This window comes from Lutra lutra, chromosome 1 (genome assembly GCF_902655055.1).
Source record: "Lutra lutra chromosome 1, mLutLut1.2, whole genome shotgun sequence".
In the NCBI taxonomy this organism is placed as follows: domain Eukaryota; kingdom Metazoa; phylum Chordata; class Mammalia; order Carnivora; family Mustelidae; genus Lutra; species Lutra lutra.
The window spans coordinates 222,535,072-222,558,813 of NC_062278.1; the positions used below are offsets into that span (position 1 = coordinate 222,535,072).

Genomic DNA, 23,742 nt, shown 5'->3' on the forward strand with positions numbered 1-23,742 from the left:
CGTGAGTTCTGTGGGTGCCCGCGGCTGTTTCTGCAAAAGATGAGCATTTCTTTTTTTTCTTTTTCTTTTTTTTTTAAGATTATTTATTTGACAGAGATCACAAGTAGGCAGAGAGGCAGGTGGAGGGGGGGAAGCAGGCTCCCCGCTGAACACGATGTGGGGGGCTCGACCCCCGGGCCCTGAGACCATGACCTGAGCCAAAGGCAGAGGCTTTAACCCACTGAGCCACCCAGCGCCCAAGAGATGAGCATTTCTTCAGCAGACGGAGAGGAGACCTCTGCTGGTCCACGCGGGCACCCGTTCCAGCCACTGGGGGCCTGAATGCAACCCGAGGTGGAGGGAGGGCAGACTGCTTCCCCCTCCCCAAGCTGAGCCGAACGCCTGGTCCTGCCTTGGAAGAGGGTCTTCAGCGCGACTCCGTAACCAGGGAGCCAGTGTCCTTGTCTCGAGTCTACTGCTCTGTTTCCCCGGGGACGCCCCCCGACCCTGTGCATGAGAGGTCAGGACAGGTCAATCCACCGAGCCAGAAGCCGGTTCACGGGCACCAGGGCTCAGGGGTTAGGAGGGGGGCACTGCCAATGGGGATGTGGTTTTTTTGTCTGCATAACAATAATGTTCTAAAGTCGACAGTCTGGTGATCACACAAGTTCTCGAATTTACTAAAAAGTAAATTCAACTAATTAAAAAGGCCAACCTGGGATGCACACGAATTACCTCTCAATTCCAACGACAGGAAAACGTCAGGGTCTCGGGAGCCTGAAGCGTGTGCAGAGACCCCAGCCGCTTAGGAAGGAGACGGAGGGTCCCCCGCCACGGCTACAGGGGGAGCTGGCGGCCTGCAGCGCGGACACACAGCTGCCCGGCCAGGGATCTTTAAAAAAAGACAAAAATTAACTTAGGCTGAGTTCAAGAAATGTGCCAACCGTGCGCCGGGAGGCCCCGCAGAGCCAGCCCATCGCCGTGAAGCCCCGGAAGGAGGCCAACCTGGTCCCAGGGGCTGGCGGCGCAGGGCGGCCCGACACGGGGGCCGACAGAACCGTCCAGGGTGTCGACTGGGGGGAGAGGAGCTGGTCACTCGGACAGTAAAAACAGGTGTGTTTTCTGGAACGAACACAACACTGTCAACGAAGGGGGATTCAGACACACACTTGGAACGAGAAGAAGACAGAGGGGCTTCCTTGCCTGGGGACCGTCTCAGCAGTGCCTGGTGCGCCAGGTCGAGCTCCCGTCCGCCCCAGACGGCCCCCAGCACGCGCTCCGGTCAGCGGTGAGGCTGAAAATAGACACCGTCCGGGGAAGACAGTTCTGCGGTTTTATATTCTTCGGCGACTTTTCCTCCCCTTGACTGTCCTTACTCTTTCGGATGTGCCCACGAGGAGGGGCGCTGCTGACCCTGCCCCCAGCTCGGGCAGCACGGGCACCAGCCTGGGCCCCCCGCGGGCGTCCTGGAGCTGGGGGCCCAAACGCGGCATTTCCCCAAGGTTTGAAGAACTGTTTAAAAAAAATTGGGGGCGCCTGGGGGGCTCCGTGGGTTGAACCTCTGCCTTCGGCTCAGGTCATGGCCCAGGGTGCTGGGATCGAGCCCCGCATCAGGCTCTCTGCTCAGCGGGAAGCCTTCGTCCCCCTCTCTCTGCCTGCCTCTCTGCCTGCTTGTGATCTCTCTCTGCCGAATAAATAAATAAAATCTTAAAAAAAAAAAAAAGTTAAAAACAAAGAGGGCAACTCCCATGGAACAACCACACCCAGCCCCAGCCCCCGAGCAGACCCCCCTGTTGCTGTTTCGGTGGTTTCTTTTGGCATTTTCCTTCATGCTGCTTTTTATCCTTGTTCCCCAGCCCCCAACCCCCACGAGCCCCCTTCCCGTCTGTGGAGGGGCCTGGTCTGGGCGTATCACACGTGTGGACTCACACCCCGCGTGGCCTCCTGTGTCTGGTTCCCTCCCTACACACCGTGGGCTCAGGGTCCATCCCTGGAGCACCGTGTGGGGGCCTCGCTCCTGCTGGTGGCCGGGGACGATCCCGCGCGTGGGGGACGCATGTCCGTGCACCCACGGACGGATGCCTGGGTCGTCTACACCTTCCGGCCGCAGTGAACATGGGTGTGCCAGCTTCAGTCCGTTCTCCGTTTTGTGGGTTCGTGGCGGGCGGAGCGCCTCTGACATCCTGCCCCGCCAAGGGTCTGTCGAGAGCCAGCCCGAGGGCAGCCCCAGCAGGGGTCCCATCGCCAAGTTCCCAGAGTTCCCACACGTTCACCAGCACCTCCCTCCTGCAGGACAAGGTAGAGAGAAGGGGTGCTCACCTCACCTCGCTCTGCTTTCCCGCTGTTCTCGTTTATAGACACTTGCAAACGCATCTCTCAAAGGACACTTTTTATAACTTAAAAATATGGGTTTTTTTGTTTGTTTTGGTCATGGAAGGTTCTGAAATACGGCAAACAGACAGGTGCAGCCCAGGGGCCGACACCTGCGCTGGTGGAGGTCGCCCAGGGCCCGTGCCACCTCCCAGCTCCACCCCTGCTCCCACACTGTCTCAGCCCTCTGCCAGAGGGGTCTCAGACGCAGAGCAGCATTCGCAGGATCTGACCGTGACCTTTGTCTGCACCACATGCCCTGGCTGCACATGGGCTGGCATGGAAGGGTAAGCGGTCCTCAGCTACAACGACTGTGCCCAGGGACTCTGTCCCAGGACGGTTTGGGTCGTCCTGCCCCGGGAGGTACTGTGGGCTGCACTGTGTCTCCCCAGAGAACACTGTTCCCGTCCCAACCCCTCAACCTGCGAATGGGAGCTTCCTTGGAAACAGGGTCTTGGCAGATGTCGTTGGCAAAACTGAGGTTCCGCTGGGGCAGAGCGGTCCCGAATCCTCATGAGACAGAGACGGGGACGCAGACGCATGGGGAGAAGCCGCATGACCACAGAAGCAAACCGGGGCGATGTGTCCACAGCCAGGGGACGCCAAGGACGGCCGGCCACACAGGAGCCAGGAGAGGCAGGAAGGACCCTCCTAGAGCCTTCAGACACCGGATGGTCCTGCCACACCTTGACCTGGGACTTCTCGGCCCAGGACTTGGAGAGAATACACGGGGGTTTAAAGCCACCCAGTTTGCAGTAATTTGCTAAGACCACAGGAAAGTCACATGCAGGGGTTGGCGCTGGTGGCTCCAGGAATCACGGAGGGGGTCCAGGGATACTGGTGGACACACACGGTGCCCAGAACAGCCCTCCACCTGAGAATGACCCGAGGGCGTGTCAGCAGTGCCAGGCAGAGCGCCTGTCCCCGCCCACCGTGCTGCGGTGTGGCCTTAGCCCATCCCCCACCCCACTGTTTCTGCTGTTTCAAGCCATACCACGGACACCACCCTCTGCCTCCCAAGTACCTCAGCCTGCAAACTGCTCACCGGTCAACAGTTTACAGATTTTTTTTTAATGATATTATTTATTTATTTGACAGAGAGAGAGAGCGAGCGAGCGTACACAAGGAGAAGCAGGCTCCTCACCGAGCAGAGAGCCCAACATGGGGCTCAATCCCAGGACCCTGAGATCATGACCTGAGCCAAAGGCAGATGCTGAACCAACCGAGCCCCCCAGGCGTCCCTAACATGTGCCACCACAGGGCCATTCCTGCCCAATCCCTACGGACACCAAACCGGCCAGCACTCGCCCGTCCTGACCATGTGGAGCGCTGGTTCCCCTCTCCTCCTCTGACTCCTAATCTCTTTGTCCAACGGCCAGTAATCTCTGCTCCTGATGGCTGGCGGTCCACAGCTGAGCACTCGACGGTGCCCCAACCCCACGTGCCAGTGCAGAAAGGCACCCAGCTCGTCTGAAGACCTCTCCATGGGGACTGCTGGGGTCAGGGGGTGCTCTAAGGAACATATATGTGGGTGCATGACCTCCAGAGTACATCCTGGAGCAGACCATACTGTCACCACCCAATTCTCCCTTCAAGTCTGACTTCTCCCCACCCCACCCCCTGCTCCCTCCTGAGCCCCCTTCTCAGCACTTACCCCCTTGCCTCCTTTTGTTTCTCCCGCTCCCTCCAGCTCACCAAAAGGGCAGCCCACCAGCTTCCACCCTGGCTGGGACCCCAGGAAGGGCCAAGGCCTGGCTCTGAGAAAAGGTACTGATGGTGAGTGCTGCGGGTAGCGGGGAAGAGGGACCTGAGGTTGGCCAGCTGGGCCTGACCCATCTGGGCCCTGTTTCTCAGGGACAGGGACAAGGTCTGTGGCTGGGAAACAAGGAGCAGGAGCCCAGGTGCCAACAGATCACAGGAGCAGGCAGATCTGCAGGTCCCGCCAGGTCTTCAGGGAACTTGGTCCCATGGGGAGGGGACGGGACATAAGTTATTATGAAGTAATTAAGATTCACGAGTGTTTAAGTGCCCAAAAGAGAAGCCTGGGACCCGAAGAAAGGAACTTGGGCTGGGTGTGACTTGGGGGTCCAGGATAGGGCGGGGAAGGGTTCCAGGCACAGGCAAGGAGGAGGAAGGCGCGAGGGCCAGTCTGAGCGGGTGGGGAAAATGCGCGCCGTGGCTCGGGCGCTACTCGGGGCAGGGGATGGGGACCCACGGTCAGGGGGAAAGCCGCCGGCAGGCAGAAGGGGCAGGCCGCTCCCGCTCCCACCTGGGGAGCTGGTGTCCTCCGCCCCGGGCTCCCCAGACAGGCCCGGAGTCCGCCGGGAGGCTGCGGGCAGACGCACCGGCGGCGGGCCAGCCTGCTCCCAGCCCGGCGACCGGGAGAGCCCGCCCAGGGAGAAGCCGGGGCGCTCCTTCCCCCACCGCGGGCCGCTGGAGGGAGGGCCGCCGGGAGGCTGGCGCTGGCGCCGGGCACGCAGGGCAGGGGGCGCCCCGGGAGCGGCAGGGTCCTCCGGCCACCGGAAACCAGCCCCTGCCGGGGAGCACCGCCGCCCACGTGGCGGAGGCTTCGGCTCGGGCCACCTCCTCCCCCGGGCGCCCGCCGGGGACCGGGCGCGCGCGAGGGGAGGGGGGCGCTCGGGCCGCCCGAGGGGTCGCGCGCAGAGGTTGGGGCGGGGGACGCGCCGGGGGCCCTGCGGGCACCTACCTGCGGCCGCGCCCGCGCCCCGCGCCCGCCACGTGACCACGCCCCGCCCCGCGCGCGCGTGCGCCCTGCCGGCGCCCCATTGTTGGCCGCGCGCGCGTCACGGGGCGGGGCGGGGCGGCCGGAGGAGGGCGGCGGGCGGGCGGGCGGGCGGGAGGGAAGCAGCGTCCGCGCCGCTGCCGCCGCCGCCGCCGCCGAGCCCCCGCCGCCGAGGAGCAAGCAGAGTCGCGCCGCCGCCCCGCCGCCCGCGGCCCGAGCAGCCCCGCGCCGCCGCCCCGCCCCGCCGCGCCCGCCCCGCCGCTGGATGCCGGCGGCCGGCGGCCCAGCTCTCAGAGGCGGAGCGCGGCGGCGCGGGCGGCGGCGGCGCGGGCGGCCGGCGGCCGAGAGGCGGGGGCGCGGGCCCGAGCGCTAGCGCCGCCATGCCCGACTCCACCGGCCAGCCCGACGGCGGCGGCGGCGACCCCAGCCCGCGCCCCCCGCCCCCGCCCCCGCCGCCGCCCCTGCCAGAGGGCGCAGAGGAGGAGGCCGCGCCCGACGACGCGGCCGCCGCCGCCGCGCTGCGCCTGGCGCTGGACCAGCTCTCGGGGCTGGGGCTGGGGGGCGCAGGCGGCCCGGACGAGGAGGGGGCGGTCGCGGGCGGCGGGGACGGCGCGGTCGCGGCGGAGGCGGGCGGCGCGGACGGCGGGGCGGCGGCGGAGCCCGCGCCCCCCGACGGGCCGGAGGCGGGCGCGCCCGCGGTGGCCGAGGCCGTGGCGCCGGGCTCGCTGGCGCTGCTGGAGCCCGACGTGAGCCCGCCGCCGCCGCCCCGGCAGTCGCCGCCCGACGTGTTCGCCGGCTTCGCGCCCCACCCCGCGGCCCTGGGCCCCCCGACGCTGCTGGCGGAGCAGATGAGCGTGATCGGCAGCCGCAAGAAGAGCGTGAACATGACCGAGTGCGTGCCCGTGCCCAGCTCCGAGCACGTCGCCGAGATCGTGGGTCGCCAGGGTGAGTGGCCGCCGTCTGGGGCGCCGCCCCCGGGGTCCCCGCGCCTCGCGCCTTGGGGAGGAGGAGGACGCCGCAGCCCAGCCCTGCCCAGCCCTGCCCGCGGCCGGACGCCAGACCCTGGCCACGCCCCGCGTGGGCCCGGGCCTCAGTGGCCGCCTGTGCGCCTTTGTCCTGCGGCGGGCCGCGCGAGAAAGTTAGGCACAGCCCGCGCTCCTCCCCTCCACGCTTCGGCCCGCCGCTGCCTTTGTCTGGGCGCCTCCGGCCGGGTCAAGCCCCTCTGTGCGGTGCCTCTGCCCAGGCCCAGGGTCGCCTGCGGTGGGATCCCAAGAACCAGGGGGCCCGGCTGGGCGGTGGGTGCTTCACGCCCGAAGCAGGCACGGGGCGGGGCCCGCTAGGGCTTGGGGGTGTCTCCGGGGCGGGGCGGGGTGGGGGGTGCCCAAGCAGGTCAAGAGAAGTTTGGCGTACAGAGAGGGTGCCCATCTCCACTGCCAGCCTGGGGGCCCTTCCGAGGTTGGGGGGAGCACAGGATGAGGGAGGATCCCCACCCCGCTCGAGGATTTGGGGACATGCTTTGCTTAAGGACCAGCTGGGAAAGCGGTCCGGAGGTCTAGACTCCTAGCCGTCCCTCTGGCAGGCCCAGGGCGGCAGGCCCTGGGTGTGAGGGTCCCTGCAGCAGCATTGTCAAGAGTCTCTGTGGCCGCCCCATTGTTCTCTTTGTTAGAGAGCCGGTCTGAGATTTGCAGGGTGACATCAGGCCGGCCGCTGCTCATTGGCCCTGGAGCTGGAGCAGCGGGGCGGGCTGGCTGAGGGTGGTGGGCAGTGCTCCTCCCGACACACGCCCACCCACCCATTTAGTCACTGGCCCCCAGCCCCAACTTTCTCCTGCCTTCTGCCTGTAGCTCCCTGTTTCCACTCCCTGCTTCTGGGCTAGGTTCTAGAACTTGGGGTGGGGTCTGGGCGGGGCTTGAGGTGGAGCTCCAGGACACTGGGGCTGGCCTTTGGGGGTTAGCCTTTGGGGGCTGGGTAACAGGAGCCAGAAACAGGTTGGGGGGGGGGTTGAATTGCTAGGTGGCTTGTCTCCCTTGCCACCCGGGGGCCGCAGAGGACCACAGGGAGGCTCCGGACACTGCCCTCTCCGAGTTCCGAGTGGGAGGGGGTGGTTTGGCCAGTGAGCCCTCTGGCTTTGGGTGCAGGTGCAGCCGATCACGTGTCATCCCCCCGCATCTGGACACCAGGAGGGCCAGGTGTGGTGCTGGGCCGAGGAACCAGGGCTTGGGACCAGGGGAGGGGACAGGTGGTCCTCGGAGCCCTGTCAGCTGCCTCCTGCGAGCCAGCACAGCAGGACTGCAGGCCTGACCGCTCCCCTCCACCTCCCTGCCTGCCTCGGCCCCTTCCCTGCCCCAGTCACCCGCACTTGCGCCGGGCTGTGTGTAGGACCGCTGCTGTGTGCAGACCATCCAGGCACCGGCGAGGACGAGGGGACGGCCGTGGAAACCCAGCCTGGGAGCTGTTGTCCGGAGTCCCTAGGCCGATCTGCCAGCCAGGGGAGCACGGGGGGGCGTGTTCCCTGTGAACACAAGTGTTCTGGTGCACCTCAGGGTCCTCCAGGGAGGCTGAGTCTGCCCCAGTGGAGGCAGGAGCCACGCAGGGGCCTCCACACCTATGCCTGGGGCTGGGGAATCGGCCCCACCCGACCTCCCAGGTGTGCACTTCGGTGCTCGATTACTGGGTGCTGGCCTGGGGTTTTGCTGGTGGCAGAGAGGAAGGCAGGCCCCGAGGGGTGCAGACGGGGCTGGCTCTGTGTCCCTGGGCAGATGAGCTCTCCACTCCATGATGGGGGGACAGCATCTTCCTCGGGGGTTTTTGTGAGGATCCTCCAGTAAGAGGTCCTAATCCCAGCCCTGGGCTGCTGCACAGTGGCCCCCCCCAAGGGGCGTGCAGGGTCCAGGGGAGGGGAGCACCAGTGCCAGGACACGGTGGACCCTTTGCCAGCCCTTGACTCTCCCAGCTCTAGGACCATCTGTGGCTCCCATCTTCTCCCACCCAGGTGTCAAGCACAGCCTGGAAGAGTCTTTGTGACTCAATCCTGACCCCTCCCTTCCTCCAGTCACCCGTCCAGTCTCCCTCTTGTGGGTTCCTGAACACGAAGCCCGTCCCGTCTCCCCGTCCTGGCTCTCACTGGGCCAGAAGGCCCTCCTCCTCTCTCAAACCCCGGGTCCTCAGCCACTCTATCCCCTAGAGGGGAGGCCGGAGTCACCCAGACCTGGGATCTTCCCTTTCCGGGACGCTCAGTCCCTCTTCTCCGAGCTGGTTTTTCCATCCTAGAAGGGTCCCTGCAGCCCCTGGGAACAGGATAGGTGGTCACAGCCCCTGCAAGTTCTCTCCTCCCTGGGGCTGAGTGGCCCAGAAGGTGCCCTGCACGGGAACCTCAACCTGCCCCTCCTCACGAAGCCTCAAGAGACCCTCCGGAGAAGAGCCTCTGTAGCTCGAGGTCACAGGAGGCATCAATGTGGGCTGAGCCGGGCCCGCCGGGCTGGGATTTGAGCCTCAGTTGCTCCGGCTCTGTGTGCCCTGCAGGGAACAGGAGGCGGGGAGAGAATCTTCTCCCTTCCAAGACTCTGGGCCGGGGGGCGGGTGCGGCGGGGAACGGCCCCATTTTATAGACAAGGAAAACGGAGACTGAAAAGAGTCCGCAGCGGCCACCTGGAAGGCTGGTGCCCTCTTGCCCTGGGTGTGACTTTGGGCTGGGTCTTCCCTGGAGCCTCCCGCTAGGTGCGCCAAGCCGGCGTGTGTGCATGTGGGGCAGGGCCAGGTGGTGAGCACCCTGCCTCTCGCCCAGAAGGCTGGGTCAGGAGAGAGTGAGGGAAAGATGCCCATGGGGGGCCCCGTGCCGGCAGTCCCCGGGGTGCTTTCTGTGTCTGCTGCTGTCAGGTGGGGGCCGGCGCACTTGGACTGGCCCCTGTCCAGTCCGCTGGAGAAAGCCGGCGGCACTCAGGGCTTTCCCTTGCTGACCCCCATGCCTGGCCCCCTCCCGCGGGTCTGGGGTGCTCTTTCGGGAGACTGGGGATGGCACAGGGTTGTCAGTGGGCCGCCATGCGTCTGGCTTGGGGGCCCCTTGTGTTGGCAAGCGTAGACCTTCCTTGCATCTGGCGGCCCCTGGGCTCCAGCTCCTCCTACGGACCCACCCTGCTGTGATTGGGGCCAGCGGCCCACTGGGTTTGGGGCGCCGGTCATTGTGAGGGTTTGTCTCCACCCCATCCTTCTAGATCTCTGCCTTGGCCGGGAGCCCTCCCCTGGCACGCATCCTTCCGGGGGGAGCCCTTCTGCTCCCCCTCACGGCCTTGAGGTTTCATTGATAAGTGTAGCCTGTGGTTCCCGTGTGGGGTCCCCCAGGCAGTGCCTGGAGCGCCCGAGTTCCTCAACACCCAGCATGGAGGGGGGGTCAGGACCCCAGAATGAGGTCACATGAGTGATGGGACCAGGCTCCACGTGGGGACCCAAGGCGCCCTGTTTGAAGGCAGGGCCCTGCTGCAGTGAGGAGGGAGTTGACCGAATGGGGGGCAGTCACCCCCATTTCCAGGCACACCTGCTTGTGTTGGTGGCCAGGCCCAAGGGTCTGCCTTTCAGCCTGTCGCAGCGATCCGTGGTAGCTGCAGGGTCCCTGTGGGGCTTGGCCGCTGAGCTCGCCCGCTGTCGCCCATCCAGCTCGTCCCTCCAGGGCAGGTGTGGGTCTGGTCTGCTCTCACTGCCCCAATTTCTCGGACCTGGCAGTCCCCCCACCCCCCATACTCTGCCACTTCTTAGGGTCGTGGCGTGGCCAGGGCTTGGGTCGATGTGCGTCACAGCCAAAATGCAGCCGGTGAATTGGCGTCCTCTGGGCCCCCGAAGGTTCCAGTTGGGGCTACCCTCTGGGAGGGGCAGGACGGGGCCAGTTCGTGTGCCTGGGGACAAAGGCTGCTTCTCTGCGCAGAGGTGGTCCCGCACACACCTGGCTTCATCCCCCGCCCTCTCTCCAGGCCTTGCCTCCCTGTCGCCCACATGGACCTGCGGGGAGTGGACACTTGGACTGAGGCTAGGGTCCCCCGCCAGCCACCTTTAAGGCTCATGAAGGCTGGGTATCTGCCTGGGGTGCTGGGTCTGGGCCCTTCTCTTCCTGGGGAGGAAATGGAGGTGCAGGACAGCCCTTTGAGGGGCCTGTGTCATCCCAGTGCCGAGGCCCTTCCTTATGGTCCTCCGGCCTGGGGGAGTTCGGAAGCCACACAGGAGGAACTGAGAAGTGTGTGCGGGGCCCCATGTGGTCCCCGTGGCTTCTTGGAGGAGGGGGCGCTGGGCTGTGCCTTGGTGCAGAGAAGGGGGTGCAGGCACTGTTGCAGGTAGGAAAGGTCGTGGGGGTCACCCAGGGCTGGGGAGCAGCAGGAGAGGGAAGGACTGAGGCGTGGGGTTTGAAAGCTTCCCCCGCCCCCCCCCACAGCTACCATGTGGGGAGGGAACCGCCGGGACACAAAGTGGAGGCAGCTCCAGGTCAGGGTGTGTTTGGGGGTTGCCGGCGAGAGAGAGGACCCCGGGCAGCGGGGGCGGGCAGTGGCTCAGGACCCGGGAGATGGGATGGAAGCCAGCGTGCCCACTGCCCGCCCTCCCTGGGAGATTTCTCACCCACTCACTTGGCTCTGCTTTGGCTCAAAGCCCTGGATGGGGCTGCTGTCTCCGGGCACGGGGTGAGGCCGCCCCCCACCCCCAGGCACCCGCTCTCATCTCCCAGTGCTCCCTGAGTCCCAGTGGCCTAGCTGGGCCCACTAACTTTGTATCTTCTGCTCCGGGAAAAGTTAGCAACACTGTTCTCTCTGTGCAGCCTCTGTATTGAAACAATGTCCCTGTGTCCCTCCAGCCACCCCAGAGCCCAGAGGGGGGTCCTCCAGACTCGTGGGCTGGGACTTAAGATGTCTCAAAAGGCCCCGGGGGTGGGAGTATCAGACGCCCCAGCCTGCACGCAGACCCCCCTGCACCCCTCCAGGGGTCAGACCCCCAGTCCGAGCAGTGACAAAGTGCAGTGCTGTGTCCATGAGCGTCCCCTCAGAAGCTGGGTCTGTTGGTCAGAGAAAATCCTGGGTGGTTTCCACAGTCTGACCCTGGGCTGTCCCACCCATCAGCCGGGGAGCTAGTGTCCGGGGCGTGCATTTGTGTCCTCGGACTAAGCAGCCACAGCTGACGGCTGCAAATGACAGGAACGAGTGTTCGGAGCGTTCTGGGGCAGCTGTACAAAATCCAGCTGTCGGCGGGCCACGCCCCCTCCAGCGGCTCCGACACCACCTGGGCCGTCTAGCTCTCCCAGCTTCTGGTGGCAGCTGGCAGACCTGGTGTCCCTAGGCTTATGGCTGCCTCGTGCTGATCTCTGTCCCCGTCCTCCCAGCATTCCCCATTTTCTCTGTGTCTGTGTCTCCCCCATAAGGACACCTGTCGCTGGGTTCAGGGTGACCCTATTCCAGTACAACCTCGCGTTAACCTATTACACCTGCAAGACATTGCCAAGTGAGGTCCTGTCCACAAGTACCAGGGGGCCATGAACTCGGGGGAGACACTCTTCAGTCCGCAGTGGGGTCCTCATTGTCTCTTGCCTTTTTGCCAAACCCACCACTACCTTCAGGTCTGGGATCGGAAGGGAAACGGAAAGCTGTGTGTGTGAGGAGACAGAGTGGGGAGGACCCTGGGGAGGGGCCTCGCATCCTCACTGTGTCTCCCCCCACCCACCGCCCCAGGGTGCAAGATCAAGGCTCTGCGTGCGAAGACAAACACATACATCAAGACACCGGTGCGCGGGGAGGAGCCGGTGTTTATTGTGACCGGCCGCAAGGAGGACGTGGAGATGGCCAAGCGGGAGATCCTGTCCGCCGCCGAGCACTTCTCCGTGATCCGCGCCACACGCAGCAAGGCTGGCGGGCTGCCGGGCACCGCGCAGGGGCCACCCAACCTGCCGGGACAGACCACCATCCAGGTGCGCGTGCCCTACCGCGTGGTGGGGCTGGTGGTGGGGCCCAAGGGCGCCACGATCAAGCGCATCCAGCAGCGGACCCACACGTACATCGTCACGCCCGGGCGCGACAAGGAGCCGGTGTTCGCCGTGACGGGCATGCCCGAGAACGTGGACCGCGCGCGCGAGGAGATCGAGGCGCACATCACGCTGCGCACCGGCGCCTTCACCGACGCGGGCCCTGACAGTGACTTCCACGCCAACGGCACCGACGTCTGTCTGGACCTGCTCGGAACCGCCGCCGGCCTCTGGGCCAAGGCCCCCAACCCGGGCCGGCGGCCCCCCGCGCCTGCAGCCGGCCTCCGCGGGGACGGGGCCCTGGGCGCCTCTGGGGGCCCCGAGGCCTTCTACGCGGGGGGCCGCGGGGGGCCGCCGGTGCCCGATGCGGGCCCTGCCAGCCCCTACGGAGGATCGGGCAATGGGGGCTTCACCTTTGGTGGGGACGGCCCGGGGGCCCCTTCGGGGCCGCCCGCCCCCGAGGACTGTGACTTTGGCTTCGACTTCCTGGCGCTGGACCTGACCGTGCCCGCCGCCGCCACCATCTGGGCGCCCTTCGAGCGAGCTGCGCCGCTGCCCGCCTTCAGCAGCTGCTCGGCCGTCAACGGGGCCCCCGCGCCCCCTGCCCCCGGCGCCCGGCGCAGCAGCGGGGCCGGCACGCCGCGCCACTCGCCCACGCTGCCCGAGCCCGGGGGCCTGGCCCTGGAGCTCCCGCTGGCCCGCCGCGGCGCGCCCGACCCGGTGGGCGCCCTGGCCTGGCGGCCGGCACAGAGCACGCTGTCGTCCTTCTCCTGCGGCGGCGCCGGCTTCCCCGCGGCCACTTCGCTGCCCAGCGGCTCCTCGGCCTCGGCGTGCCCCGCCCTGGACTCCGGCGCGTCCGAGGGCGGCCGCAAGCCCCCCGCGGCTGCACCATCGGCCGCCCCGACCCCGACCCCGGCCGCGCCCGCCCCGGCTTCAGCGCGGGAATGCGTGGTGTGCGCCGAAGGCGAGGTGATGGCCGCGCTGGTCCCCTGCGGCCACAACCTCTTCTGCATGGACTGCGCCGTCCGCATCTGCGGCAAGAGCGAGCCCGAGTGCCCGGCCTGCCGCACGCCCGCCACCCAGGCCATTCATATCTTTTCGTAGCGGTGCGGCTGGCCGCCGCAGGCCCGGGGGGCGGCGCGGAGGGGGCGGCGGGGGATGGTGCGTTGGGCGCGGTGGGGCCAGCCTTCACAGACCAGCTTTAACTCGGTCCCAGGCGTGGAGACGGCTGCCCGGCGGCATCTCAGTTCCTAACAAATAAACAGTATTGAATCGACAGGTTGAAATAAAACAGAGAGAAAAGGTCTGTTTGCACTTTTTATTTAAGACTCCCCGCCCGCCAGGGTGATCTTTTTAAGGGGTAAAATATATATATATAGATATAGATATGATTTTTACAACTCTCGGTTGTCCGTCTTTGGGACCTGGGTTTCTGACTCGATGGCGCTGGCATCGGAGGCCGCCGCAGCCTCTGCGAATCCCCTCAAGGAGAAGGGCCACGTTTTTACTCCCTCTGCGGGCTGACCGGCTGCCCTTCCGAGTGTGGGCAGAGGACAGGCTGGAGGGGGCGGGGTGGGGGGCGGGGGGCCGACCAGAAATTTCTAACTTTGTGTTTTTAATTATTAATCTCCTCCTTCTGTGGTTTCTGTTGTCAGTTTTTAAATTTTTTTAAATTGTGTTTTTTTTAAGCTTTTACTTTTTACCTCTGTGTATATGTAGGGAATTTATAGGGAAATATGTACTTTATGGAATAAATTTTAAGAACTAAAAATATATTTTATTTTAAATAAAGTAACGGACCTTTAATCTTACACAGCTAAATTACTGATTATATATTTGCTGAGCTGACTTAAGGGTTCAGAAAATTGTATCAAGAGTTTTATTTTTTGACTTCAAAGCCTTCTTAATAAAGTCTTTTTACTACATGTGAGCCCTTGGCATGGTGTGGGGTGGGTGGGCTCGGGAAAGGGAGGATCTGGGGTGCTCAGAGCCAGCCCCCTCGTCCCCTAGTCTTGCAGATAAAGGAATTTGGACTCAAGATATACCCCATGTCCAAACCCAGGCTCTTCTGAAAGCCCAGCACTGTGCCTGGTTCCAGATGAGGGCACTGGGCCTGGAGGGGAAGGCGGTGCAGCCTGGCCCCTCTTTTCCTGAGTGCCAGCCATGGTGCCGGTAGTGGCCGCTGTGGAGAGATGGGGTGCCGGGCTCTGTGATGTGTGGGTGGGGACACGGCGACTCCCAGTCCTGTTGTGCAGAATGGGAAACGGATCTGGAAATCCCACTCCCAGAATGAGTTCTAACACCTCCCGGTCCCCAAAGGACATCTGAGTGATGGCCACACGTGCCATCCCTCGCTCACTGGGTCTAGTTGGGAGCAGAGGACCATGCCCATGGGGCCACTGGACAATTCTGGGTGGGGCTGACTCCAGACTCAGGGCTATGGGATTGTGGGTTGAACCACTGCAGCCGGTGGGTGCCACCAGAGTGAGCGGAGGGTGGCTCTGAGGCACAGAACTGCTCCAGGGACAACCTGGGGGCCTGGGGGCTGCTGGCTTGAGTGGGCACGGAGGAGGGGTGTGCAGAACAGCCTGCTGGGGAAGCTGGGAAGGCGTGGCGGCGCACCCTGGAGGGCCTCTAAGAGGAGGCAAGGGGCTCAGGAAAACAGGTCAGGTGGGGCAACAGAAGGGGCGCCCCACGGGCCTCGTCTCCAGTGAATGGGGGCCACAGCAGCCCCTCCAGCTGAGGGTCAGCCCCTGGAGGCTGCAGGACCTGGGGTCAGTCTTGAAGAGCCACGCACACCGGGGCTTCCAACCTACTCTGACTGGAGTGTCCCCATCTGTGAAGCGGGGGAGCTCCGTGCTCCAGCACTGGTGGGGACTGTGGGTGAGGCGGTTGAACCATGGGCCCGGAACCCGTGAACGGACCTTATTCACAAAAAGGGTCTTTGCAGATAGAATGAAGGACCTTGAGGTGAGCTTCCCCAAATGAGGACTGGCCCGAAGTCTAATGACGAGTGTTCTTAGAAAGGACATACAGAGGGGGAGTCAAGGCTCAGACACAGAAAGAAGCCGTGCAAAGACGGAGGCGAGCCCAGGGGCACCTGGAGCCCCCAGAAGCTAGAAGAGGCAGGGAGGACCTTCTCCCAGAGCCCCCAGAGGAAGCCAACAAATGAGGGAACAGATGCCTATTGTTGGAAGCCGCCAACTTCGCAGCAATGCGTTACAGCAGCCACGGGGACCAGAACACGGAGCCTGGGGTCTGGCCCACACTTCAGCGGGGTGGTTGGACACGGCTGGTGTGGCACCTGGTGAGCCGGGGTGAAGTTAGACCACAGCCACCATCCTGCAGGAAGCTATGGAGGCCGAGGGAGGCGAGAGAGCGGAGACCACTCCCCCTGACGTTTTGGACACAAAGAGAAAGCAAGTAGCCCCTCGAAGGGCTGAGGGGTGGAGGGAAAGACAGGATATCAGGGGGGTTGAGAGTCAGTCCTTGGAAAGGAGGTGGGGTCTGGAGCCCAAACAAGGGGTTTTTGAAAGATGTAATGGGGAGGGCCTGATCTGAGGACATTCTGTCCTAAAACTGTCCAGAGATGTCTGAGGGCTGTGCTCGCTCCCTGCTGAGGGGTTGTGAAGCTGATCACTGGGAGGCCAGAGTCACTGTGGCCCTTGGGGAAAGCTGAGAGATGGCCAGAGGTGGATGCTCGAGCTTGCTGTTTGATGCCCTGGATCCAGCTGTGCCTGAAGGCAGCCCATCCTGACCTCTCGGTTATGAGTGCCAGTTAAGTCTCCTGCTTTGCTTAAGCCACTGTAAGCTGGAGTAACTCAAACTCAAAACCACCTACAGGGGCCATATTCCTGCCCGGAAAGCTGGGGAGCATTTCCTGGGGTGAGGGGTACTCGGCCAAAGCAAAGCAAACACGCTATGCATTCAGCTTCTGCACCAACAGACACACTCAGGGAAGCCAAAGTGTGAGTCAAGCTTCCATTGCCCTTGTCACTCATCTCTCATGGTTCAAGGGCTCAGCACATCGAGGTGACCCTTGTCCAGTGTCTTCTGAGAAGGCCTCTCTTCTGGGTCTTACCAGATTTCAGGGAGACGATGAAGGATAAGCCTGTGGGTCTCCCCATCTGTGAGACTGACCCACCTACAAAGTGGGCTCAGTGTGGGAATGATATGTCACCTGCATAACCATGTGTGTCCCTGGCACATCCCTGGGACAGGAATCATGTCACCCCGTGCCCACCACGTGTAGGGAAAAACAGAAGCTCTGGAGACAGACATCTGAGTCCCATCCTGGCCTACCACTGTCCTGCTTCCTGCCCATGGGCACACTATCTCCCTGACCTCGGTTTTCTGATCTGTAAAATGGGGGCTTAATCCCCTGCGGCTGAGTACAGAGCCTGGCGACGTTAAATGTGGGTCTGCGGCAGTCCCCAGCTGCCTTCTCTGCCCTCACATGAACACATCGTGGCGGGATCAGTTCAGACATAACCCTCCGAGGCCAGGAGCTGCTGCACAAACGGAACAGGAGAAGAGCAGGCAGTGCCTGAAACTGGGAGGCGCTCCGTACTCGCTGGGCAGTTGGATGAGTAGATGGATGGTGGGTGAGTGGAGGGAGGGATGGATGGATGGATGGTGGACAGACGGACGGACAGACGGACACACGAAAGGATGGATGGTGGGTGGATTGGATGTTTGATGTGTGGATAAGTCGGCACTTCCGAGGAGGAGAGACGAGTACTGCTTGGGAATCCGGGGGAGGCTAGATAGAGCGGTTTGCTGGTCGGGGGGAGACATGCAGCAAAGGCTTGGAAGTGGTATGGGATCGCTGGTCACCTTCAGAGAACAAAGAGTCGTCCGAGGGGCAGGTTCAGCTAATGGGAGAGAAGGTTGAAATGTTTAACTGGAACATGGCCTTGGGGCTCCTTCCATCTCATCCACCCCAGTCAGGCCTTCCCGGACTGCCCCCACTTTTGACACAGCCTACCTCAGCCCTGGAGCCTCCCCATTTCAAGGAGAATGCCAGGCCAGCCCACGCTGGATGTCAGCGGCCACCAGAATGTGAGTGTGAACGGCTGCATGCATGTGGCTGATGGCTCGCACACCGGGCAGCGCCACTCTAGAATGTTCCAGTCCAGCATCATCTAGTGATGGGAACACGATGGGAATGTTCTAGATCTGCGCTCTCCCTCACAAGAGCCACCCGCCCCACAGAGAGACTGAACATCAGAAATGTGACCCGTGCAATTCAGAAAACAAACCTTTGCTTTTGCTTTAATTCAATTTAAATAGCCACAGAAAAAACAGGGAAAACATCTGGGGAAAGTACTTTGCTCTGCAGATTTTGAAATACTTTTTTTTTTTAAAGAATTTTTTATTCATTTATTTGACAGAGAGAGATCACAAGCAGGCAGAGAGACAGGCAGAGAGAGAGGAGGAAGCAGGCTCCCTGCTGAGCAGAGAGCCCGATGCGGGGCTCGATTCCAGGACCCTGAGATCATGACCTGAGCCGAAGGCAGCAGCTTAACCCACTGAGCCACCCAGGCGCCCCAGATTTTGAAATACTTTTAATCCGGGGAAGCAGGGAGGCCAGAAGGCCTGGAAGCTGAGGTGCCTGCGCGCGCGGCAGAGGTCCTGATCAGAGTGTCTCTAAAACAACCAAGGCCACAGTGGTGGGGTGACCCTGCGTTCCTGGGCCGGCGTCATCACCAGTCCTCACGAGAGGGCGGCAGAGGGCGGGGGTCCCGGAGACCAGCAGACCCCGCGCTGCCGGCGGGGAGGACGGAGAGGGGCTGCGGACCAGGAAGAGTCAGGAGCCGGGTCTCCTCGGGGCGCCGGGGACCAGCCCTGCCCGCGCCGGGGGTTTTGGGACTTTGAGCCCCGAACTGCCTGAGGGTCGGTGTGAGCCGAGTTTGCCGAGAGTCGGGAGGTCGTCCCAGGAGCCTCGCACAGCCGGGGCAGAGTCACCGCGAAGCACTCCGGACCCGGCTGAGCCCGGGGCCTGCGCAGGGAAAGTACAAAAGGCGCCAGCACCCCTGGGGACCTCCGGAAGCCCCGACGCTAGGGGCGCCCCAGGGGCACGGGAGCAGCTCGGAAGGGAAGGGGCGCTCAGGGGCCGCGGCTGCAGCAAGTTCCCCCAAAGGCGCAGGGCCCCGGCGAGCGCGGGCCTCGGGCGCACGGCTCGGTCGGAAGCGCCGCCGGACCTCCGCGGGACACGCTTCCCTCGGACACGGGTGGCGGCTGTCGCGACGGCTGCTCCCGGGCTGGAATCAGATCGAGCCGGACGAACGTTTGTTTGCTGAACTCGGCGCGGAGCGCGGCGGCCGGCGGGCCGGATCCCGGACTCGCAGGGACGCCCCGCGCCGCAGAGCGCCCGCCGGTGCCTCGGGGGCTCCGCCCGGTGAGGCGAGCCCGCCGGGCCGCGGGCCGCGGAGCTTGACTCAGAACCGGAGCCGCGCTTCCCGGATACGCGCCGAGGCCCGTTTCTCGCCTTAACCAGCAGCGGGCGGGCGCGAAGCCGAAGCCCTCAGCGCGCTAGCCCCGGGCCCCTGCACCTGCCCCGGCAGGCCCCGCCCACGAGCCGGCGAGAGCACAGCCGCCCGTCCTCTGTCGCCACCGCGCGGCCGGGACCGCACATGACGCCCGGCCCTCGCGCGGAGCGGGGCGCGTGGCGGTCGGTGAGTGGACACTCCGGCCCTCCCGCCCCGGACTGCGGGCCCCCGCAGGGCTCAGACAGGCCCACCTTGCTCACCTTTCTCCCCTGACCGGCCCCCGCCCAGCAGCTCAGCGCTGCTACACGGCAGGCGGGCCCTGCGTGTTTGTTGATTGACTAAACGACAGGGCGCCGCCAAGCGCTGAGTTTCCCCTTTGCTCACACCAGATCTGGCCGCGTTCAGGGCTGGAGGGGTGACCCAGGGCAACCCCAACACCCCCTGTCCGCGGAGAACTTTAGCACCGTTCCCAGTAGCAGAAAGGATTCCAGGTCGTTGTCTCCCCCCACCCCAATTAAATAGCATTTTTCTTCTCAGTGCAGGGGAGCGTCCTGGATATCGTGGAGGCTGGGCTGGCGGAGGCAGGCGATCAGGTGAGGAGGCCGAATGAGGTCCCGTGCTGAAGGACGCAGGGGGCCAGGTCCCAGAAGTTCTGGACGCCCGGCAATACAGTGCATGTCTGGGGCGCCTGGGTGGCTCAGTGGGTTAGGCCGCTGCCTTCGGCTCGGGTCATGATCTCAGGGTCCTGGGATCGAGCCCCGCATTGGGCTCTCTGCTCAGCGGGGAGCCTGCTTCCTCCTCTCTCTCTGCCTGCCTCTCTGCCTGCTTGTGATCTCTGTCTGTCAAATAAATAAATAAAATCTTTAAAAAAAAAAAGGCAAATGCAAAAAATAAGCATTCATTCATTTGAATTTAAAAAAAAAAATACAGTGCATGTCTGATCCTAAAAGTACATCTCATTGGGGCGCCTGGGGGCTCAGGCGGTGAAGCATCTGCCTTTGGTTCTCGTCATGACCTTGGGGTCCTGGGATGGAGCCCCGAGTTGGGCTCCCTGCGCAGTGGGGACTCAGCTTCTCCTCCTGCTCCTCCCTCTTGTTCATATTCTGTCTCTCCATCAAATAAATAAAATATTTAGAAAAATACATCTCATTATTCTCCCATCTGGAAAGAGAAGTTGAGATTTATCAGTGGAGAAAATCGCACCTATTTACATGGATTGAGAGCTGGAAAACCGTTTTCTACTGCCTCAGGCAGCAGATGGTCAACCCGTTTGTTTTGTTTCTTAAATTCCACATATGAGTGAAATCACATAATTTTCTGATTGACTTATTTCACTCAGCAGAGTACCCCCTAGTTCCATCTGTGCTGTTATAACTGGCAAGTTTTCATTCTTTTTGATGGCTGAGTAATATTCCACTGCATATATGACCCACATCTTTTTTTTTTTAAAGATTTTATTTATTTATTCAACAGACAAAGGTTACAAGTAGGCAGAGAGGCAGGCCGAGAGAGGAGGAAGCAGGCTCCCCTGCTGAGCAGGGACCCCGATGCGGGGCTCGATCCCCGAACCCCGAAATCATGACTTGAGCTGAAGGCAGAGGTTCAACCCACTGAGCCACCCAGGTGCCCCATGATTTTCCTTCTTTTTGAGGCTGATTAACACTCTGGCGTATGGATGGACACATTTTGCTTAACCATTCATCAGTCGGTGAACACTGGGGATGTACCAGTATTGGAAAGCAGATGGAGCGTGGAGCTTACTGTCACTGGATTCATTGTAACTGGGAGAGCTTCTCTTGCCGAACAGAGTCTCCTGTGACTGACGGCAGCCTGGAGAGGTGGGTCTGCTTTCACCCGGGGTCCAGATACTCTTACTGCCATGCTGGTGGCTGCCAATGGGCCCAGCGTCTGTGCGGGACTCACAGCTGAGGTTCCCACTGTGCCCACACCTGCCGTCCCTCTGGCCCGGGGGATTTCTCTGCTGGGGGTGGGGGTCAAGGTCACTGCAGCCTGGCAGGACCACTGAACACAATGTCCTGCTCTATGGGTTTGTCTTTTTTCCCCTAACCTGTTAGACCACGGTCTCTCCCACTCACACCAAAGTCATTTGGGGCCGGTCACTGTCTGCGGGGGGTCCCAGACACTGAGGCGCTGAGCAGCATCCCAGCCCCACCCTTCATGCCAAGATACTCCCTTTCTCCTCCTGACAGTGTCTCTAAAGTCCCCCCGGGGTACAACCCACCCCACCATCAGAACACTCTGTCCTCCCTTCACCCCCATTTCTGTTCCCGACTCTGGGTTGTCCCTCAAAGGACACAGTAGTGAAGACTCACCTGCAGGACCCATGGGCCCAAGGAAGACCAGTCCTTGGCGCGGTCAGCTGAGCAAACTCCAATCTGATCACAACGGCTCTGAAGTCCGAAGCTGTCCCACCTGCCCACCCACTCAGAGGGCTCCACGCAGCGACACTCGATTCCGCCTTAATCCAAGTAGCCCTTCTGAGGGACTATGTCCCGCCTAACACAGCTCATAGTTGATTCATAAAACTCATTGGTGTGGGAAATCCAAGCAGGGAGGAGAGGACAGGCGACCCACAGGACCCATGACGATGACCAGTGGCTCCAAATCTCAGACATTTGCCTGCTGCCTGCCCCCGCCCACCCGCACCTGGTGGCCGCCCAGCTGCACCTACACCCACCTGCCGCCCGGGGCTCCGAGTTCCAATGGGATCAGGACGTTCAGCAGAGCACATTTGAGACCTCGAATTATGAACACGAATATCTTTTTTTTTTTTTTTTTAGATTTTATTTATTTATTTCAGAGAGAGAGAGAGCGAGCGAGCATGAGAGGGGAGCGGTCAGAGGGAGCAGCAGACTCCCCACCAAGCAGGGAGGCGGACATGGGACTTGCTCCCGGGACTCCAGGATCATGACCTGAGCCGAAGGCAGATGCTTCACCCACTGAGCCGCCCAGGCGCCCTGAACACGAATTTCTCAATAGTAACTATTTCTCCACATTCAAACTTCCCAGGGGGGTTACTGTGATCATTTAGCATTGGCTCCTTTCCGTCTCTGCACACACACTCCTCCTTGCTGGCCGCTCCTGTCACCCCCACAGCAGCTCAGGCCTCGCCTGCTCCTCAGAGCCAGGGGGGCTATAAGAAACAGCAAAGCCCTAGCCCCCAGTTCTGCTGTAATGGGCCTGGGGTGTCACATGGGCAGCAAGGATGTTTTAAATTGTGATACAATGCATGTAAGATATAATTTACCACTTTAAGGGGCGCCCGGCCGGCTCAGTCGGTGGAGCCTGTGACTCTTGATCTCAGGGTTGTGAGTTCCAGCCCCATGTTGGGTGTACAGATTATGTAAATAAAAACAAAGATTTACCATTTTGATCATTTTATAGTGTACCATTCAATGGTATTAAGTGTATTCCCAAAATTGTCCAACAGTCACTTCTATCTCATTCCAGAACTGCCATCAGCCTAAAAGAAACTCCACCCCCATCAGCCTATCCCCATCCCTCCCCAGACCCCAGGCCCCAGGAGCCCCTTCCCGTCCGTGGAGGGGCCTGCTCAGGGCGTGTCACTCGCATGCACTCACACCCCATGCGGCCTTGCGTCTGGTCCCCTCCCCGCGCGTCGTGGGCTCGGTCCGTCCCGGGGCCGCGCGGGGGGCGCCTGGTTCCTCTGGTGGCCGGGGACCCTCTGCTGCACGGGGGACCCGCCGTGTGGACCGGCTCGTCCGCCAGTGGACACTCGGGCTACTCGAACAGGGCTACCGCGAACGCTGGGGCGCGCACTTTAAAAAGTCGTTTCTCCGGTGATTTTTCAAGTTTAAATTGAGGGCCGCTGACGTAACCGAAGGGCTCCGGCGCGCGTTCTGGCCACGTCGCGGCCCTTCCCGAGCGGGCCTCGCCCTCCCGTCACCGGTGCACCCGGACGTTTGAGCCGCGACCCCGCCCCCGTCCGCCACCCCGCGCTCCAGGTCGCGCGGAGCACCGGTTCCCACTCCCGCGGCGCGGGGCTCGAACCCACCGCCCCGAGCCCCGGGGCCGCCGGCCCGGCCCGACCCGACCCGGGCTCACGTCTGTCGGTTCGCTCGCGCCGCGGTGCGCGCTGCATCGCCGGGACCGCCGCGGGGGGAAGCGCGCGACCCCCGCCCCCGCCCGCGCGTTGGGCCAGCGAGTCTCGGGGTGCGCGTGGCCGCAGCGCCCGCCCGTGTCGGCGTCCGCTCGGGCGTGCCCGGGACTCGCCGGGGGTCGCGTGCACCTGCCGAGGGCCGCGCTTTCCTTCCCGCGGCTACACGTCGGTCACGCGCGGAGACCTGACCCTGAGCCGATGCGGACCCGGACTCCGCCCCTCTTTGTGACGTCATACACGGTTGCCGCGGCCGCAGCCAACCAGGCCCGCGCGGCTGGGCCGCCTGCCCACTCTGCTTGCTGGTGATTGGAGGAGGCGTTGCACCACGCGCCCCCACAGACCAATGGGGACGTGGTCGCGACGCCGGGCGCGGAGGACGCCGAGTGTCCCTCATGCCGCCACCCCCTCCGGTTGGCTGGGCTCTCCGCGGCTGGCTCTGGAAAAGCAGCTCCGGCCTGGTGCGCGTTGGCTGCCATTTCTTGAAGCTCCATCCTTTGCAAACACCCACAAGTGGGCGGTTAATGATTTTATTTCTTGAGGTGCACAGTTGCCCTGAAGAAGATTCCAGAAACTCGCAGCCGGGCAGTGAGGGCATCTCGCCCCCTCCTGAAGTTCTCACCCTCAAATAAGAGCTGGCCTGGGAGGTCACCCAGTTACTACGTTCTGTGGGCGGGTTATTTGCTGCGCCGGCGCCGCTGGCTGCTCGGTGCCTGCAGGCAGGCGGGTTCGGGTGCTGCGGGTGGGCACTGCGCAAGCGGGCAGGTGCACGTGCTGAGGGCGCTCGGTCGTTTCCCCCCGAAACAACCGTCTGGGCAGAAATGGGTAGGGTCCTTTGCATGTCTGGTAAGTGTACTAGCTAGCCCTTGCTGGGTGACGAATCAGCCCAAACCAACAGACTGGAAGCAGCAATGCATACTTGTCTTTTGTTCATCGTTTCCGCAGGTTAGGAGTTCAGAAGCGGTTGGGCTGCCTGGTTCTGGCTCGGGGTCTCTCATGGGGTTCCGGTCCACACGTGGGCCACCTGGGGTGG

The 23,742-nt window shown here is 62.9% G+C and overlaps 1 protein-coding gene across 1 annotated transcript; it reads left to right on the top strand.

The window, feature by feature from the left end:
• The first annotated feature begins 5,365 nt into the window (after nucleotides 1-5,365).
• MEX3D (mex-3 RNA binding family member D) lies at nucleotides 5,366-14,005 on the top strand. The gene is made up of 3 exons (XM_047710300.1): nucleotides 5,366-6,037; nucleotides 11,791-13,170; nucleotides 13,297-14,005. Exons 1-3 carry the CDS (start codon nucleotides 5,473-5,475, stop codon nucleotides 13,332-13,334), a joined length of 1,983 nt encoding a protein of 660 aa, XP_047566256.1. The 5' UTR covers nucleotides 5,366-5,472; the 3' UTR covers nucleotides 13,335-14,005.
• Nucleotides 14,006-23,742: the final 9,737 nt, after the last annotated feature.